Source organism: Ovis aries, chromosome 2, assembly GCF_016772045.2.
Source record: "Ovis aries strain OAR_USU_Benz2616 breed Rambouillet chromosome 2, ARS-UI_Ramb_v3.0, whole genome shotgun sequence".
Taxonomy (NCBI): Eukaryota; Metazoa; Chordata; class Mammalia; order Artiodactyla; family Bovidae; genus Ovis; species Ovis aries.
The window spans coordinates 45,639,954-45,659,029 of NC_056055.1; the positions used below are offsets into that span (position 1 = coordinate 45,639,954).

The 19,076-nt window shown below is 41.4% G+C and overlaps 1 protein-coding gene across 4 annotated transcripts in view; it reads left to right on the top strand.

Annotated features, from left to right (window-relative positions):
* The first annotated feature begins 12,902 nt into the window (after positions 1 to 12,902).
* Positions 12,903 to 19,076, top strand: part of SLC18A1 (solute carrier family 18 member A1) — a 41,930-nt gene continuing 35,756 nt past the window's right edge. For 2 of the 4 annotated variants that reach the window (XM_027964381.2, XM_027964382.2), the window contains exons 1-4: positions 12,903 to 12,984; positions 15,065 to 15,278; positions 17,757 to 18,117; positions 18,719 to 18,777. In XM_027964381.2, the coding sequence (XP_027820182.2) occupies positions 15,155 to 15,278; positions 17,757 to 18,117; positions 18,719 to 18,777 (544 nt within the window). In that variant the 5' untranslated portion in view covers positions 12,903 to 12,984; positions 15,065 to 15,154. The remainder of the gene's footprint in view (positions 12,985 to 15,064; positions 15,279 to 17,756; positions 18,118 to 18,718; positions 18,778 to 19,076) is intronic. The other 2 variants (XM_042243181.1, XM_042243183.1) reach the window with 2 other exon arrangements.

Genomic DNA, 19,076 nt, shown 5'->3' on the forward strand with positions numbered 1-19,076 from the left:
ACTGAACTGATAGATAGTTATATATTATATATATATGTGTGTATGTGTGTGTGTGTGTGTGTGTGTGTGTGTGTGTGTGTTTTCTTTCTGTGTTGGGTATTTTCTAATTCTGAATATCAGATGCAGAGAGAGCTTTATAAGCTTGAAACTGTACTTTGGCCTTCTGAAAACTGAGATCTCTGGTTCTACTTCATGTTACTTTCATTGTCACTGGGGTCACTGTTGTGTTGTGGAAAGGATGGAGACAACAGAGGGCCCCCTATGATAAGAACATGACTACTTAAGAGTGAGCAGTGTTTAAACATATTGCACCAATGTTTATGCAATAAGATGTTGGCCTTATCATGATATGGTCATGGGAAAAAGTGACCTTGAAACTCTAGGTGCCCTGTGTCAAAGACTTCCTTTTGTTGCTAGATCAAAGACAGCTGTTTCTCACCCCAAATGTTTCAAACAAAATGAATCATTTCTGTAAATGCGGATACATCTATTCGATGAAATATTATTCAGACTCTTGGACAGACAGAAAAATATCTTAAATATGGGAAAATTCTTCACAATACAGTGTTAAGTAGAAATTCTATAGGAAATGTCATACACAGTAAAATATCTATTATCTATAGATGTACATGCACCCTTTGAGAAAATATTGGAAAGATATATAATAGATATAGATATAGATGTTAACAGTGACTATCTTGGAGTTATGGGATATTTGCATTCTTTATAATTGTCATTTTATTGATATAATCTTACTTTTTAGTATATAATTATACTTTTTAGTCAGAAATAGTTAGGAGTATTAAGATACACCTGTTTAGAATATTATGGTTTTCATTTTAATAGGCAGCAGTTTCAACACATGGTAAAATAAGCATGTAATCAGGCAAATTAAAAGTTCTGTATTGCAGAAATCTGGAAGGAATTTGGGACAAAGAAAGTGGTGAAGGAAAACATAGACTCAACATTTGATGGGAGCTTGTCGTTTTACCTCTGAGACTAGTTTGATTGTTAAAACTGTAGACCTTGTGTGTATATGTGTTTAGTTGTTCAATCATGTCCAATTCTTTGCTGCCCCATGGACTATAGCCCACCAGTCTCCTCTGCTCATGGAATTTTCCAGGCAAGAATATTGGAGTGGGTGCCATTTCCTACTGCAGGGGATCTTCCTGACCCAGGGATCAAACCCATATTTCTTGCATCTCCTGCTTGGGGATCAACTAGACCTAATCTCTCCAATTTACAAATGAGGAAACTGAAGTTCAAGGAAGTAAGGTGATTTCCCAAGTTCCAGAAGCAAGGTAGTAGCTAGGCTAGGAAGACAATCTAACTTTCCCAGATTTTATTTTTAATTTTTTGTTATTTATTTATTGTTGCGCTGGGTCTTTGTTGATGTGTGCAGGCTTCCTCTAGTTTCAAAGAGCGGAGGCTACTCTTCATTGTGGTGCTCAGGCTTTTCATGGCAGTGCCTTCTCTTGTTTTGGAGCACCGGCTCTAGGGTGCATGGGCTTAAATAGTTGCAGCACAAGGGCTCAATAATTGTGGCACATAAGCTTAGTCACTCTACAGTATGTGGGAACTTGTGGGACCAGGAATTTAACTCATGTACTCTGCATTGGCAGGCAGACTGTTAACCACTAGACCACCAGGGAAGTCCTAACCTTCCTAGACTTTAGACCATGCTTTTTTTGTTGTTGTTGTTGTTTTTTTGTTTTGTTTTTGGCTCTATAACATCCATAGCTGCCCAGTTCTGCGTCTGTCCCTTATTATGCTTTTGGATAAATCTGGAAGATTCCCTCTGATGCAGGCTAATTCTAGATGAGCTGCTCTTATCTCCATGTAGGGGAACTTTGGAAGACCAAATTATTTCTAAGACAGGTGGGTGCTCCTGAGGATCTGAAATGAGGATTCCAGACCAAGCTCTGACCTGGTGTCTGTCTGAAGCCCCTTCTTTGCTTGCAAAGATGACCTGGGGACAAGCTAGACTTGGAACATCGGGGATTCTCAGGAAAAATTCTAGGGGTTCATTCTAATTTGGATCATTTCCACTTTTCCATCAGTTGTCATGGCAATGTGCACATACTGTCTCAACGTCAGAGTCTGACCGTTGCCAGAAAAAGGCCTTATTTCCCGGCTTACTTATAATATGATGGGAGGTGCAGTGAAAGCTTGAGTGAAATTGTTTTTTCTTTAGCTAAGACAGCACAAGAGATGATTTATTGGACACAGTTTACATTCAGCCACAACTGAGAAGAAAACTAGTGTATAATATCACAGGTCCAGGGCAAAGGACCAAAAGGGACCACTTTGATATGAGCAAGGTGGGTCTCTCAAAGGTGGTTGGGGTAATCAGAATGGCCACAGATATTCCAGATCCACTGGGACAAGTTCTAGATGGTAGGCATGCAGTCCAACAATGAGTACCAGTGTCCCTGGCCTCTGGCCTCCCTTGTTTCTGTTGCTTCCTTGGGTGCGCAAGTTCACTTGAACCTCTGCTCATCTTCTTTTGTGTTTCAGCCTGCGCACTCGCTTCTTCCTCCACGAGGCTCTCACATCACAGAGGTTTCTCAAAAGATGGCGTTAAGGCTGAGAGCTTGAATGACGTTTTTTAGCAAGCAATGCATATCGAATGAGGCTTCCCAGGTGTCTCAGTGCATAAAGAACCTGCCTGCAATGCTGGAGATGTAGGAGATTCAGGTTCAATCCCTGGGTTGGGAAGATCCCCTGGAGGAGGGCATGGCAACCCACCCCAGGATTCTTGCCTGGAAAATTTCATGGACAGAGGAGCCTGTTGGGCTACAGTCCATAGGGTTGCATAGAGTTTGACACAACTGAAGTGACTGAGCATGCAGGCATGCATATTGAGTGAGCACTGATAGCGCACTCAGGATCGTGCTAGACACTGGAAAGCCTCCGAGGAACTAGAGAACACTGGGCTAAGCTCTGTAACATCAGGCAGACAGATTCTTTTTTTAAACTGAAGTGTAATTGCTTCACAAAGTTACATTAGTTTTTGCTGCACACTGTGTCCCATCTTTAAAGTGAAGGTAACCTTACTATGGGGCTTTCCTGGTGGCTCAGTGGTAAAGAATCTGCCTGCCAGTACAGGAGACCTGGGTTCAGTCTCTGGGTTGGGAAGCTCCCTTGGAGGAGGAAATGGCAACTCACTCCACTATTCTTGCTTGGGAAATCTCATGGACAGAGGAGCCTGGCAGGCTACATAACAGTCCACCGAATCACAGTCAGACACGACTTGGCGATTAAACAATAACAAACCTAGCTATAAAGAATGCTTCTAAGGAAGTGAAGTGAAGTGAAAGTCGCTCAGTCATGTCCAACTCTTTGTGATCCCAAGGACTATACAGTCCATGGAATTCTCCAGACCAGAATACTGGAGTGGGTAGTCTCTCCCTTCTCCAGGGGATCTTCCCAACCCAGGGATTGAACCCAGGTCTTCTGCATTACAAGCAGATTCTTTACCAGCTGAGCCACAAGGGAAGCCCTGTTTCTAAGGAGCTAAAGGCTAAATTGTAGAGACAAGATTAACACATACGATTTGACAGAGAGAACACGTAAGAGAGCATGGGATGACTTGCTGGACTGCCTAAGTGGCAAAAGAAAGGTCATCTAGGGCTTACTGAGGTCAAATTAGTCTCCACAGGAAGGCAGATCTTTTTGGTTAGACAGAATCTGGGGTTAACTTTGAATTAGGGAGCAATATTGCATGTCCCATGTGATTGTTGAGTAAGGTTGCATAAATTCTCATGGTTAGCAAGATGTAACAGCTCTGAAGCAGTTCATGGTGGGTAGCGCATTTTGAAGAGGAATTGATTTTAGGGAACTTAAGAGTTTGGAAATTCCCCCCCAAAATAGAGGAATTAAGTCAAAGCAGAGTCAATGTTATTATTTTTCTGATAAGTGCATAGGATCTAATATGTACCTTCCATGTGCCGGCTGTTCTTCTAAGTGCTTGCTATTAATTTACTCACTGAATCTTCACAGGAACTCAATAAATTAACAAAGCACTATAAATTAGCAAAGTTAGCAAAAACTCTCTGAGGCACAGAAAAATTAGATAGTTTCTCCAAAGTCTCACAGCAAATAAATGGCAGAAGTAAGACCCAAACTCTGCTAATCTAGGTGCTTCTTCTCTGTTTCCTGGTATTTGTAGAAAGATATTTATAGAGAACATGGCTTTTGTTCCTATGAGAAATTACAATAGGCCTTTCATATCCACACTGAAGTCTTGGATATCTCCGCAGGCCCTTTGATCAATGGTTTGTAGGTTGGTAGCTCTTCCAACTCTGGTCTACGAATTAAAGTTAATAAGAAGGGACTTCCCTGGTGGTCCAGTGGTTAAGACTCTGTGCTTCCAAAGCAGGGGTTATGGGTTCGATTTCTGATTGGGGAACTAAGATTCCATGTACCTCGCAGTGAGGTTAAACAAAATTTTTTTTAAATAAAGTTAATAAGGGGCCATGACTGAGGCTCTGATTCTAAGGGTTAGCGGTGGATTTAAAAACCCTTAGTCCTGGTTGTGGAATTCTGCTCACATTCTCAAGGATGGGTACATTTGGTAGCTGAATTCTGAATGGACGGTTGAATTTCCTTCTTCTCATTCTTAAGCAATGAGGCTCTGGGAAACAACAAAACTCCTTTGGGGCTTCCAATATCCCAGCCAGTCTTATGAGGCAAGAATGTTCATAGACATCATGGACAACAGTAATAAATAGTTACAGAGCATCTCTACCGGGCAAGATGTCAGCTGCTGTGTGCAATACAAAGTTGACTAAGATTAAAAAGAAAAGAAACTGTGCTTAAGTAGCTTATAGTCTAGAAACAGACAACTTAATTCAAGGGAAAATGTCGCAAGTGTTATATCTCTGCATCTGGCTTTTGGTCAGCCTTATTCTTTTTTGTTTGTTTGTTTTGTTTGGAGGTTTTTTACATTTTATTTTTATTTATTGGAAGAAATATTAAAACTTTTTTTAAAAATTTTGGTTCTGCTGGGTCTTTACTGTGGCCTTTGGGTTCTTCACAGTTCAGTCACTCAGTTGTGTCCGACTCTTGTGACCCCATGAATCGCAGCACACCAGGCCTCTCTGTCCATCACTAGCTCCCGGAGTTCACTCAAACTCATGTCCATCGAGTTGGTGATGCCATCCAGCCATCTCATCCTCTGTCGTCCCCTTCTCCTCCTGCCCCCAACCCCTCCCAGCATCAGAGTCTCTTCCAATGAGTCAACTCTTCGCATGAGGTGGCCAAAGTATTGGAGTTTCAGCTTTAGCATCAGTCCTTCCAATGAACACCCAGGACTGATCTCCTTTAGAATGGACTGGTTGGATCTCCTTGCAGTCCAAGGGTCTCAAGAGTCTTTGCCAACACCACAGTTCAAAAGGATCAATTCTTCAGCGCTCAGCCTTCTTCACAGTCCAACTCTCACATCCATACATGACCACAGGAAAAACCATAGCCTTGACTAGACAGATCTTTGTTGGCAAAGTAATGTCTCTGCTTTTCAACATGCTATCTAGGTTGCTCTTAACTTTTCTTCCAAGGAGTAAGCGTCTTTTAATTTCATGGCTGCAATCACCATCTGCAGTGATTTTGGAGCCCCCCCCCCAAAATAAAGTCTGACACTGTTTCCACTGTTTCCCCATCTATTTGCCATGAAGTGATGGGACCAGATGCCATGATCTTCGTTTTCTGAATGTTGAGTTTTAAGCCAACTTTTTCGCTCTTCTCTTTCACTTTCATCAAGAGGCTTTTTAGTTCCTCTTCACTTTCTGCCGTAAGGGTGGTATCATCTGCATATCTGAGGTTATTGATATTTCTCTCGGCAATCTTGATTCCAGCTTGTGTTTCTTCCAGCCCAGCGTTTCTCATGACGTACTCTGCATAGAAGGTAAATAAGCATGGTGACAATATACAGCCTTGACGTACTCCTTTTCCTATTTGGAACCAGTCTGTTGTTCCATGTCCAGTTCTAACTGTTGCTTCCTGACCTGCATATAGGTTTCTCAAGAGGCAGGTCAGGTGGTCTGTATTCCCATCTCTTTCAGAATTTTCCACAGTTTATTGTGATCCACACAGTCAAAGGCTTTGGCATAGTCAATAAAGCAGAAAGAGATGTTTTTCTGGAACTCTCTTGCTTTTTCCATGATCCAGCAGATGTTGGCAATTTGATTTCTGGTTCCTCTGCCTTTTCTAAAACCAGTTTGAACATCAGGAAGTTCACAGTTCACGTATTGCTGAAGTCTGGCTTGGAGAATTTTGAGCATTACTTTACTAGTGTGTGAGATGAGTGCAATTGTGCGGTAGTTTGAGCATTCTTTGGCACTGCCTTTCTTTGGGATTTGGATGAAAACGGACCTTTTCCAGTTCTGTGGCCACTGCTGAGTTTTCCAGACTTGCTGGTGTATTGAGTGCTCCATGGGCTTCTCTTGTTGTCGTGCACAGTTTCTAGAGCACACGCGATCCGTAGTTGTGGTGCACAGGCTCTCTAGCTGTGGCGTGCAAGCTTAGAGCATGTGGGGTCTTAGTTTCCTCATCAGATTGAACCTACTTCCTCTATATTGTCAAGTGGACTCTTTACCGCTGGGCCACCAGTGAAGTCCCAAATTATTTAAATTCTATTGTTGTTGTTCAGTAGCTAAGTCAGGTCCAACTCTTTACAATCCCGTGGAATGCAGCATGCCAGGATTTTCTGTCCTTCACAAACTTCCAGAGTTTGCTCAAACTCATGTCCATCAAGTCAGTGATATCATCCAACCATCTCATCCTCTGTCATCCCCTTCTCCTCCTGCCTTCAATCTTTCCCAGCAACAGGGTCTTTTCTAATGAGTCAGCTCTTTACATCAGGTGGCCAAAGTATTGGAGCTTCAATTTCAGCATTAGTCCTTCCAACGAATATTCAGGGTTGATTTCCTTTAGGATTCACTGGCTTGATCCCCTTGCTGTCCAAGGGACTCCCAAGAGTCTTCTCCAGCACTGAAGTTCAAAAGCATCAATTCTATAGCTCTCAGCCTTCTTTAGGGTTCAACTTCACATCTGTACATGACCACTGGAAAAACCATAGCTTTGACTATCCCAGCCTTTGTCATCGAAGTGATGTCTGCTTTTTAATACACTGTCTAGTTTTGTCATAGCTTTTTTTCCAAGGAGCAAGTGTCTTTTAATCTCATGGCTGCAATCACTGTCTGCGGTGATTTTGGAGCCCAAGAAAATAAAATAATTAAAATTCTATAGTGCTTTACAATTTTGGGGATAGTTTCCCTGATGGCTCTGAGGGTAAAGTGTCTACCTGCAATACAGGAGACCCAGGTTCGATCTCTGGGTCAGGAAGATCCCCTGGAGGAGCAAATGACAACCCACTCCAGTATTCTTGCCTAAACAATCCCATGGATGGAGAAGCCTGGTGCACGCTGCAGTCCATAGGGTTGCAAAGAGTTGTACACAACTGAGCACTTCGCTTTCTTTCTTTCTTACAATTTTTACAAGTTGCACACAGATAATTTCATATGATCCCATAATAATCCTTCCCCCTCCCTATATTGGCCAGTTTTGTTCTTAACCAACTCCTGCATAGATACAATGGATATTAAAAGAAAGGAGGTGGGAACACTGACTGGTAAGGGGTAGCGGGGGCTGTGTGTCCTGAGAAGAGCAGGCTTGAGTCAAATTGGGAAGAAGTGGTACCCCCTGGTCATCAGGGGAAGATGCCAAGTTAAGGGAGGACTTTGAAATGACATAACGAGAGGCAGTAAAGAATTAGAAAGGAGGGCCCTGACCAGAGAAGAGAAGGTGAAGGGGTGTTGATAGTAGGTAGAGAGTTCCAGATAGCCAAGCATATAGACATGGGGCTTAGGACTGTATTGAAGAATCAAAGGAAAAAGAATGAGATAACCAACTCATTGGAAAAGACCCCAATGCTGGGAAAGATTGAGGGCAGGAGAAGAAGGGGGTGACAGAGGATGAGATGGTTGGATGGCATCACCGACTCAAGGGACATGAGTCTGAGCAACCTCCGGAAGATGGTGATGGACAAAGAAGCATGGGGTCGCATAGAGTCAGACACGACTTAGTGACTGGGCAACAGCAACAAGCAGATGAGAAGCAACAGGCAGAAGCACCCACCACGGACAAGTCCTACCAGGGCATTCTCCTACCACGTTCTGCACTGTAATAGGACAGCTGCAGGCTCCCCTTGGTGGCACTGGCTAAAGGAGATCCAGACTGAGTCTGAAGGGACCTGGCTGCAGGGATAAGGGAGCTAGTTTCTCAGAGTCTGCTGCCTTCATAGGCAAGGCTTTCGCCTTAAGAGCACTGAGGGAGAAAGGATGCTAGTAGGCACATGGGGAGGTGGTTGAATGTCCCCATCCTCAGTCTACTTATTTATTGCTATAATACATTCAATGAGGTTCCAGATTATTTTGAGTTTGGTTTTTTAAACATCACTTTTCCATTTATCTGAAACAGGCTCTTCCCCAAGTTTACAAGACAAAGACATTCCTATGTTTGGGGACACGGATCCCATTTGCAGGGCCCACAAGTGGCGTAGTGGTAAAGAATCTGCCTGTCAATGCAGGAGAAGCAGGAGACACAGGTTTGATCCCTGAATCGGGATGATCCCCAGGAGGAAAAAAATGACAACCTACTCCAGTATGCTTGCCTGGAAAATTGCATGGACAGAGGAGCCTGATGGCCTACTGGTGCAGTCAAAAAGAGCTGGACGTGACTGAGCGACTGACCATGCACACACAATGCCATGTAGATCACAGCCATTAATGCAACAGTCCCCTGGCTGCCTTTTCAGAAGCCTCTGACAAGAACCAAACCTCTCCAGTCTGAGGCTGGAACGCTGAACTATACTTGATATAAGAGGAAGTTGGGACTGATTGTTAAATATCTGAACAGCAAGAGAAAGAGGAAGCAATGAGAAACAAAAACACCCTCTGTGTCGCAGTCACAGGACCATCTACTCTGGCAGGCCACACTGACCACAGCCAAATGTAAGTGCAGTTGGGTTATATGTGTTCTTTGGCCTGGAGAGAAAAGCTGTCTGTCTGATGATGCTGTGTTCCAGCCACTTTAACTGGAGTGATAACAGAACCACTGTCAAAGAGCCTCTAAGTTCTATTTCAGTTCTAGATTATTCTCAACAGGTTGCTCTGGCTGGAAATGGATTAGTCCTGGGGACTCAGCATCTACAAGTCTAATGACACACAGACTGAGTTCTTACTTTTACTGGTGACTTTTTATTTTTAAATGTTAGTAAACAAAAAATCTATAGTTTTTGCCATTTAGCATCAGTTAGTTCAGTTCAGTCGCTCAGTCATGTCCAACGCTTTGTGACCCTACGGACTGCAACACGCCAGGCTTCCCTGTCCATCACTAATTCCTGGAGCTTACTCAGACTCCTGTCCTTTGAGTCAGTGATGCCATCCAACCATCTCATCCTCTGTCGACCCCTTCTCCTCCTGCCTTCAATCTTTCCCAGCATCAAGGTCTTTTCCAATGAGTCAGTTCTTCCCATCAGGTGGCCAAAGTATTAGGGGTTCAGCTTCAGCATCAGTCCTTCCAATGAATATTCAAGACTGATTTCCTTTAGGATGGACTGGTTGGATCTTCTTGAGTCCAAGGGACTCTCAAGAGTCTTCTCCAACAGCACAGTTTAAAAGCATCAGTTCTTCAGTTCTCAGCTTTCTTTATAGTCCAACTCTCACATCCATACTTGACTACTGGAAAACCCATAGCTTTGACTAGACAGACCTTTGTAGGTAAAGTAATGTCTCTGGTTTTTAATATGCTGTTTAGGTTGGTCATAACTTTTCTTCCAAGGAGCAAGTGTCTTTTAATTTCATGGTTACAATCACCATCTGCAGTGATTTTGGAGCCCTTAAAAATAAAGTCTGTCACTGTTTCCACTGTTTCCCCATCTATTTGCCATGAAGTGATGGGACCAGACTCCATTTAGCATTTAGATGATGGGACTGTTATGCCATTTAGCATAACCACTAATAACTTAGGTGTATTTGTCTTATGTTGGAGAAGGGCGTGGCAACCGACTCCAGTATTGCCTGGAGAATCCCATGAACAGAGGATCCTGGTGGGCTACAGGCTATGGGGTTGCACATGACTGAAGCAACTGAGCACGCATCATGCATTTGTCTGATGCATATGAAATTTTTATAGATAAAAATTGCAATGCATGTAAAATTTAAAATTGATTATGATAAAATTCACAATCTTAGCCATTTTAAAGTGACAGTTCAGTAGCATTTTAAGTATATTCATATTGTTGTGCAACCAACCAATCTCTGGAAGTTTTGCAGCTTGCAAAGCAAAAACTTACTTCCTCCTCCCTCCAGATCCCTGAAACCTTTTTACTTTCTGATTCTATAAATTTCACTACTCTAGTTAGCTCAGATAAGTGGAATCAAACAGCATTTGTCTTCTTGTGACTGGCTTATTAAACTTAGCCTAAGATCCTGAAGGTTTATCCATGTGGCATGTGTCAGAATGTCCTTCATATTTAAGGCTGAATAATATTCCACTGTATGCAAATATCACATTTTGTTCATCTGTTCATTCATCAGTGAATGCTTGGTTTGCTTTTCCCTTTTGACAATTGTGCACAATATTACTGTGAATTTACATGAAGTTTTATATTCTACTTTCTTATCTCCCAATGTAATATTTAGGTATAAACATATATATTTTTTCCAGGTTGACATATAGCCTTCATAATAAACCTTTTTTCCTTGTTTTAGCATCAACATGTCAGTCCTTAAAATTCATACACTTAAATCTTTTTCTACAGTTGGACATTGAGATGTTTCTAATTTTTCCCTCACTGCTGATAAAAATTTTGTACCTGTGATATTTCCCCTACATTTTAGCTTATTTTCTTAGAATAGATTCTTAAAAAGTACAATTACTAGCTTAAAAGATATGGATATTTTATGATTTGAAAGACAAGAGATGGGGGAGATAAATTAGGAGTTTGAGATTAATATATACATACTACTGTATATAAAATAGGTAAACAGTAAGGACTAATTGTATGGCACAGGGAACTGTACTCAATAATAACCTATAATGGAAAAGAGTCTGAAAAAATTTATATATACATATTAATATATAACTGAGTCATTCAAAACTTGGAACTAACATAACATTGTAAATTAACTATACGTCCATTTAAAAAATTATTCCAAAGCAGAAAATGAAAAAAGACAAGAGATAGAAAGCCAAATTACTTATTAAAAGAACTGTATCTATTTGCACACTAATAGTGTACTTGAATTTATATTTCCGTGTATTCATAATGAACCTTCCATGTGGCTCAGTGGTAAAAAAATCCTCCTGCCAATGCAGGAGTCAAGGGTTCGATCCCTGGATTGGGAAGATCCCCTGGAGTAGGAAATGGCAACCCATTCCAGCATTCTTGCCTGGGAAATTCCATGGATAGAGGAGTCTGGCAGGCTATAGTCCATGGGGTCTCAAAGAGTTGGACGTGATTGAGCATATACTCACACCAGCTTTTTCCCCCCTAACTTTAGAAATTTAAACAGGAGGAAGATAAGAACTCACCTCTGTTTGATAGACAACGCTCTGTTATTAACAATGATGAGCATTTATGAGAACATTCCAAACTTGGCTAGTCTGTAGTATTAGTATGGCTATAGTTAACTGAAAATATATAATTGTAATCTTGCCAACTCCTTGAGTTTTAGCCCAGTAAGGCCTATATTGGAATTCTGACCTCCAGAACTCTAAGATAATATGTTTGTGTTGTTATAAGCCATTAAGTGTGTGATAATTTGTTACATCAGCAACAGCGAACTCATATACCCCTCTTGCTGTTTCTGTTGCTTCCTTCCTATTTCTTTTTCTAGTTTTTCTTTAAATCTCTCTCTTTTTTTTTAAGCCCTAAGTCGAAAGTTCCCCAGTTAATTAAGACAATTAGGAGGGGCTACAACTTGCATAATTAGGAAAGCTCTGCTACTACTCTGCTCAAAAGTTGTATTTGCTCTTTTATAAATTATTTATGTTCTTTGCATGGGCTTCCCAAGTGGTGCTAATGGTAAAGAACCTGCCTGTTAAAGCAAGAGTCACAAGAGTTAGATCCCTGGGTCAGGAAGATCCCCTGGAGTAGGAAATGGCAATCCACTCTAGTAATCTTTCCTAGAAAATCCCATGGACAGAGGAGTGTGGCGGGCTACAATCTGTGGGGTCAAATAGAGTCGGACATGACTGAAGTGACTTAGCATGCATGTTCTTTGCCCTAATGATGACTCTTCAATGTTGTGAAAGTATAGACCTATAGGGCCACTCCAAGCTTCCATAATGAGCCATACTCTCTCATGTAACCCATCCATCCAGTCATCAACACAAGAAATATTTACTGGAGGTTGCTATGTGCTAAGCATTGAGCTAGCATTGGGATATAAAGATGGAACTGCACAATCCATGCCTCCAAAGAGACCATGGGAGTTGGATTTTTAAACTTGAGAATAGCAGCATTTTTTTTGGTGTTTTCTTTTTTTTATTGGTCCTGTGGGTGTTCTAATATTTGCTTATTTCCAGAAAGCAACCGGATGTGTGAAGCCCTTTGACTAAGTAACAAGGGACAGGATCTATACCCTGGTTCCGCTGTGTCTTCCAATTTGTATTCAGACCAGACAAAAGTTAATGGGTTTGATGATAGATAAGCATGGATGGAAAACAGTGTAGCCTAGTGCATCTTTGTTTAGGATAATTTCTCCCCGCTCTTTGTGCTCTTCAGTGGTGCTTTCCTCCCTGTGACGCAGGGAGTTAAGGTTCCAATTAAATCTTTGTGGACAAAGGGCACACATGGCCTCCTCAGATAACCTGTGGCAATAAATCCACCAGCAGGCACACTTTATGAGAAAAGTCCCTGCTGAACTGTTAACAGCTGGCAATACCTCACTGAGTATCTCATACCAGGTGAATTCTAAGGTAAGATGTTTCTCTCTCTGGCCACATTTAATCCTTCTTTATAATTTGTATCTCTGAATAGAGAATTATGACTTTAAAATTTACTGCTGATTTGTTGACAAATTCCTGGTTTTGTTTGGTTTGTTGTTCCGTTTGGTTTTGATCATTTATATATTTTTGGTCTGCTCTCAGAGTACTTATTTTATTCCATTTTACATCTTTGAGTTTTCCATTGTTTTTCTTTTAGTTTTTTCTTATGTACGCATTTCTTATATATTGTAAGTCAATTTGTGTTTAGAAATAGCTTTTCCTTATATTCAGAGAAATGAAGGTTCTTAAATGATTTGCAGGCATTTTCTGCTTATTTCTTAGCTTCTGATCTGAAAATTTGGTTCCATGGGGACTCCTCAGTCACTTGGATCTCTAGTGTGGACGGTATTTTCCCTCCAGCCCTTGCCTTAGAACAGAGCAGCTCACTGCTTGGATATTTCCAGCATGTGAAGTTGACTACTGAACCCCAATGATCATCATTTAAAATCATTTATTTCTTATATTATGGAATTAGTTAATTGTAGAATAATTAAGTTATAGAATAACTCAAAAAGAAGATAATTTGTCATTGATTATAATAACTTTCGTGTGATTGTGTGTGTATCTTTCTATTCTTTTAAAATGGTGCATCTATATTTTTTATGTAATTGAGATCAGGTTATAAATACAGTCTAATATCATTTTTTTCTTAACATATCAATGATATTTTCTAAATCATGAAAATTATTTGAAAACATTATTTTTGAGAACTATTTATATTCTACCATCAAAATGTATCATTTCTTCACTAACATAAATAGGATTATTTATTTTAAACATTTAATTTTTACTTGAAAATATTTTACTATTTCTGATTATTTTCTTAAGACAGGTTTCAAATTAAGAGGAACACAATTTTTTGAGCCTGATATGTTTCTTAACAGTAATCTATCTCAAACATTATAAAATTGGAATTGTTGATGCTACAACAGAAACAACATAAAAGAAAATGGAATTCTTCCCAGCAACTGTTATTACCTGAAGTTTAACAAAGTACTGTGACTTCTTGCTGACTAAAGAGGTGAAGTCCTAAGTAGAAAATGAATCATCAAAGCTAGGATTTTACTTACACAGAGTAGCACACATTTCTAAGCGGCATTTGTAAGCTTAAACAAAAAAATAGGTGTGTTTCTAGTATCACAGAACAAGGAAAGGTGGTGGGGTACTTTCCTGCAAGTTAAAAAAAAACTTGGGATTTTGTTCTAGTTTGTTACTAATTGTGTGACCTGAGACACACCTCTTAGCTTCTTGAATCTCAGATTTCTCATCTGTGAGATGAAAAGGCTGGTCGAAGTCAGTGTTTCTCGCTGGCAGCAAAAGTTTTAATAACACTGCATGCGGCACATGGGCTACTTTGAGGTGGTACATAGACATAGAATATTATTTTTTTGACATGGCACATAAATTTATGTTTTTACACAATAGTGTTTCAGCTTTTAAAAGTGGCTATAGAGGAAAAGATTAAGTAAATAACAATACAAGTAGTCCTCAGATATGCTATAAACTACCAAGGTGGTGGGCAAATGTCTGATGTTTGAGAAACATAGAACTCCATGATACTCTATAAAGCCTGCTTCATGTGCAGGGTAAAGTTCCAGATATAAAAAGCTGATAAGCAGTGCTTTCTTGGAAGGCATTCTGGGAGTGGGTTATGGAGATGGATAAGAAGAGAACAGAGATGCGAGCACGGAAAAGTTCAAATACCGTCTGATCTTTGGGAGTTTTGGATTAGCCGATGCAGACTATTATATATAGGATGGATAAACAAGGCCAGGGAACTATATTCAGTATCCTGTGATAAACCATAATGGAAAAGAATATGAAAAAGAATATAGACATAGGTATAACTGAATCACCTTGCTGTACAGCAGAAATTAACCCAACATTGTAAATCAACTATACTTCAAGAAAATATTTTTTTAAATGAAAAAAACAAAACAAAACAAATACCATCCTATCACTTGAACTCTTTGTGCTTCTCATTTTAATCATGAGTTTCAATTTTCTGCAGAGAATTTCTCCCTTTTTTCAGCAAAGACTTGTAACTGTAATAGGATCCTCCCTGAGAACCTGGTGAAGTTGCCCTGGGCCAGCCCTCAGCATGCTCAGGACAGTCTTGGATGCTCCTCAGCGGTTACTGAAGAAGGGGAGAGAATCCCAGAAGCTGGTGCTGCTGGTGGTGTTTGTTGCTCTGCTCCTGGACAACATGCTGCTCACTGTGGTGGGTACGTTTGGGGGTCTTGGTGCTGGGGGTTAATTTGCTCTGTGCCCCAGGGGGCAGCATGTGCCCTGTTAGAACTCTGCAGTGAATGGACTGGAGACTTTTTCCTTTTGTGCTTGAAGACACCAAGATTGCTAGGGATTGGAGGAAACAGCAGGAAATGGAGTCTGAAACTTACCAACCTTTGCTGAAAGACCCCAGAGGTTCAAAGAGAAGGAGGTTCAGACAGCATCTGACCGAATCAAAGAGGCTGACCTGGGGCCAGAACTGGAAATCCTTTTCTTCCTCCCCCTACTCCTTTCCAGGGTGCTAATTATTCCAAAGGCCTCTGGGATAGTGAGTATTTTCTCACTGTGCTACTTTTGTCTGTTCTGTCAAAATAACACACTCTGTGCTGTGCTTAGTTGCTCAGTCATGTCTGATTCTTTGCTACCCCTTGGACTGTAGTCTGCCAGGCTCCACTGTCCATGGGGATTCTCCAGGCAAGAATACTGGAGTGGGTTGCCATGCCTTCCTCCAGGGAATCTTCCTGATTCAGGAATCAAAGCCGAGTCTCCTGCACTGCAGAATTGCAGGTGGATTCTTTACCAGCTGAGCTACCAGGGAAGCCCAACATATTCTATGTGGATTTCCAATTCCTTATTCAAATCTTACTTTCCTGTGGCTCATTCCCTCCCAGTTCTTCTTTTTAAGTTGGTAGTATATTAATTTTTACATTTAGTTATGCTCGTATATAAATGGGTGCCAACATATTTCCCCTCGGATAAAATACATGCATGCATGCTGTGTCGCTTCAGTTGTGTCCGACTCTTTGAGACCTTCTGGACTGTAACCCACTGCGCTCCTCTGTCCTTGATATTTTCCAGGTGAGAATACTAGAGTGGGTTGCCATTCCCTCCTCCAGGGGATCTTCCCCACTCAGGGATTGAAGCCGTGTCTCATTATGTCTCCTGCGTTGGCAGGCGGTTCTTTACCACTAGCACCACCTGGGAATTCCCTTGGGTAAAATATATGCTTCCAAACAAGAATCTTCTTGAGACAAATTGTAAATCCAGTACAGTCAGTTCTTATGTGTGGTAATTATGCTCTATAAAGTTTCTGTGAACATTGGGTTTATTTATCTATATTCACATTTATTTATGGCCTCACTTGGGGCATGCCGGGTCTTAGTTTCCTGACCAGGGGTCGAACCCATGACCCTGCAGTGAAAGCATAGAGTCTTAGCCACTGGACCACCAGGAAAGTCCCTGAGCACTGGATTTAGTCAATTAATATTTAGTTGGTTGCCTGCAGTGCAGGAGCCATAGGAGACTCGGGTTCAATCCCCTGGGTTGAGAAGAACCCCTGAAGGAGGGCATGGCAACCCCCTCCAGTATTCTTGCCTGGAGAATCCTATGGATGGAGGAGTCTGGTGGGCTATATAGTCCATAGAGCTGGGCACAACAGAATTGGCTTGGTGTACACTCATGCATGCATGCATTTAGTCAATTAATATTTTAATGACAAATAATCGCTCCTTGGGAAAATACACACATATACATGCATACCCCAATAGATTATAATCTTAAATTTAAAAAAAACGTTATCTGTCCTGGTAGATTATATATATATATATATTTTTTTTTTTTTAACAGAAGAGATAGTGAGCTTCAGAAGTGTTAAGTGACTTACTTGCCTGAGGCGGCTCCACTAACAGGTGGCAAGTGGATTCAAGCTCTGCACAACTGGCCCCAGAGCTGCACATTCTTGCCTTGCACTGCTCCTCCCCACCTCATGCTCTGCATATCTGTGTGAGAGTGAAACAAGAAGGCAGAGTCTGCCTTGTTCAGCCTCAGGTGCAAAACCGAACATCTGATGACTCAGTGTTTTCTGCATGTGTGTCTAAGAAAAACCATGCTGGCTCTGTGAGCATTGATTTTGGTGATTACAAATAAATGTGAGCCAGTGAATGAATGAGCCAATATGGAATCCGTGAATAATGAGGACCAGTTGTATGATGGTTGGAATTCAGGCACTTGAGCTAATAGGATAATTTGGGCAGGCACAGTCCTTTTTTTTTTTTTGGCTGTGCTGGGTTCTTTTTGCGGCTCACAGGTTCTTCGCTGATGCACCCGGGCTTTCTCTAGTTGTAGGGGCTACTCTATAGTTGCAGTACATGAACTTCTCACTGTGGTGGGTTCTCTTGTTGCTGGGCACAGGCTCTAGGACCTCAGTAGTCGTGGCACACATGTTTAGTTGCCCCACAACATGTGGGACCTAAGTTCCCGGGCCAGGGATCGAACCCGTGTCCTCAGCTGAAAGGTGGGTCCTTAACCACTGGACCACCAGCGAAGTCCCGGCACAGCCTTTGGGTAGGCTTCAGATCATATCACTTAGACATCTCCATGAATGTAAATCTGGATTGCGTGGTAATGTCCCTGGATTGACTAACAGTCAAAAGACAATCTGGCCTTAGCCCTCATGACTTGTACTTCACTTTCAGTGCCCATTGTGCCCACCTACCTCTATGCCAAAGAGTTCAAAGACATCAACGGTTCTCGATACCTCGACTCCACCACAACTTCCCAGCCTGCCCTCACTCCCGCTTTTTCCACCATCTTCTCCTTCTTTGAAAACAACACCGTGGCTATTCAAGAAAGTGTGCCCAGTGGCACAGCAAGGACAAGTGGCATTTATGGTACCGTCTCCCCTCCAGTCACTGAAACTGATGTAGTGCATGGAAACAACTGCTTTCAAGCCACAGAATTCCTGAAGGAAGAGAACATATGGGTCGGGGTTCTATTTGCTTCCAAGGCTCTGATGCAACTTCTGGTCAACCCCTTCATGGGACCTCTTACCAACAGGTATCTTGATGGGCGCAGTGCCATATAGGGAACTCAGAGACTCAGAAATAGGAGGATGGGCTAAGATATCATAAAGGTGGTTAGAAGGGATAAAGGTGATTACTTGTCTGCATCCCAGGCAGTCAGCTGTTTGGGAAGGACAATGCAATATTGGTGTAATACCATGAGTTTCAGGTTTTCTTTGTAACATCATGACTGTTGAGTAGCAAGAAGAGAACCAGTGAACAGAAGTATTCTATTGGTGTTATTTCAGTGCCCTGGAACATGGTTTAAATGGGGAAAGGGTGGAAATAGGACAAGCCGATTGCAGTCTAGAGTGCTGGCCTCTTAGTACTTCATGGTTTGGGATTATTCTGATGTTTCAAAAAGATTTGTACTCTGCTTAGGTTATCTTTTCTGGAAAAGAGGATTTGGGTCCTGGCTGACAGGTAAATTTGCCTGTTTATTTGTATGTATTCATGTGTAATATTCCATCTCTATACCTGCATTCAGAAACACTCAAATAACCACATTTCTGTTCCCAATTGCATGAAGCAATATAGTGCAAGTATATGGATGGCTATTGGACTTGTATCTTTTTGTTTTTTTAATTCCCTTTTAGGATCGGATATCACATCCCCATGTTTGCTGGCTTTGTTATCATGTTTATCTCCACAGTTAGTAAGTAATTTGTTCCTGCTATTCTTCCCTTCATTGATTAACTTTGATTTTATCACATGCATTATAGGGAAGATAGCAGAGTCAAGTTAGCTAATTAGTCATTTGACTAAGTGGCCTATGACACTGATTTAAATGCTTTACAGTTTTGTTATGGGGACCAGAGCAGGAGAGACAACTTAGTCTATGTGGCAGCAACTATGTGCTCAGTTGCTCAGTTGTACCTGACTCTTTGTGACCCCTTGGGATTATCCCAGCAAGAATACTGGAGTGGGTTGCCATTTCCTCCTCTAGGGGATCTT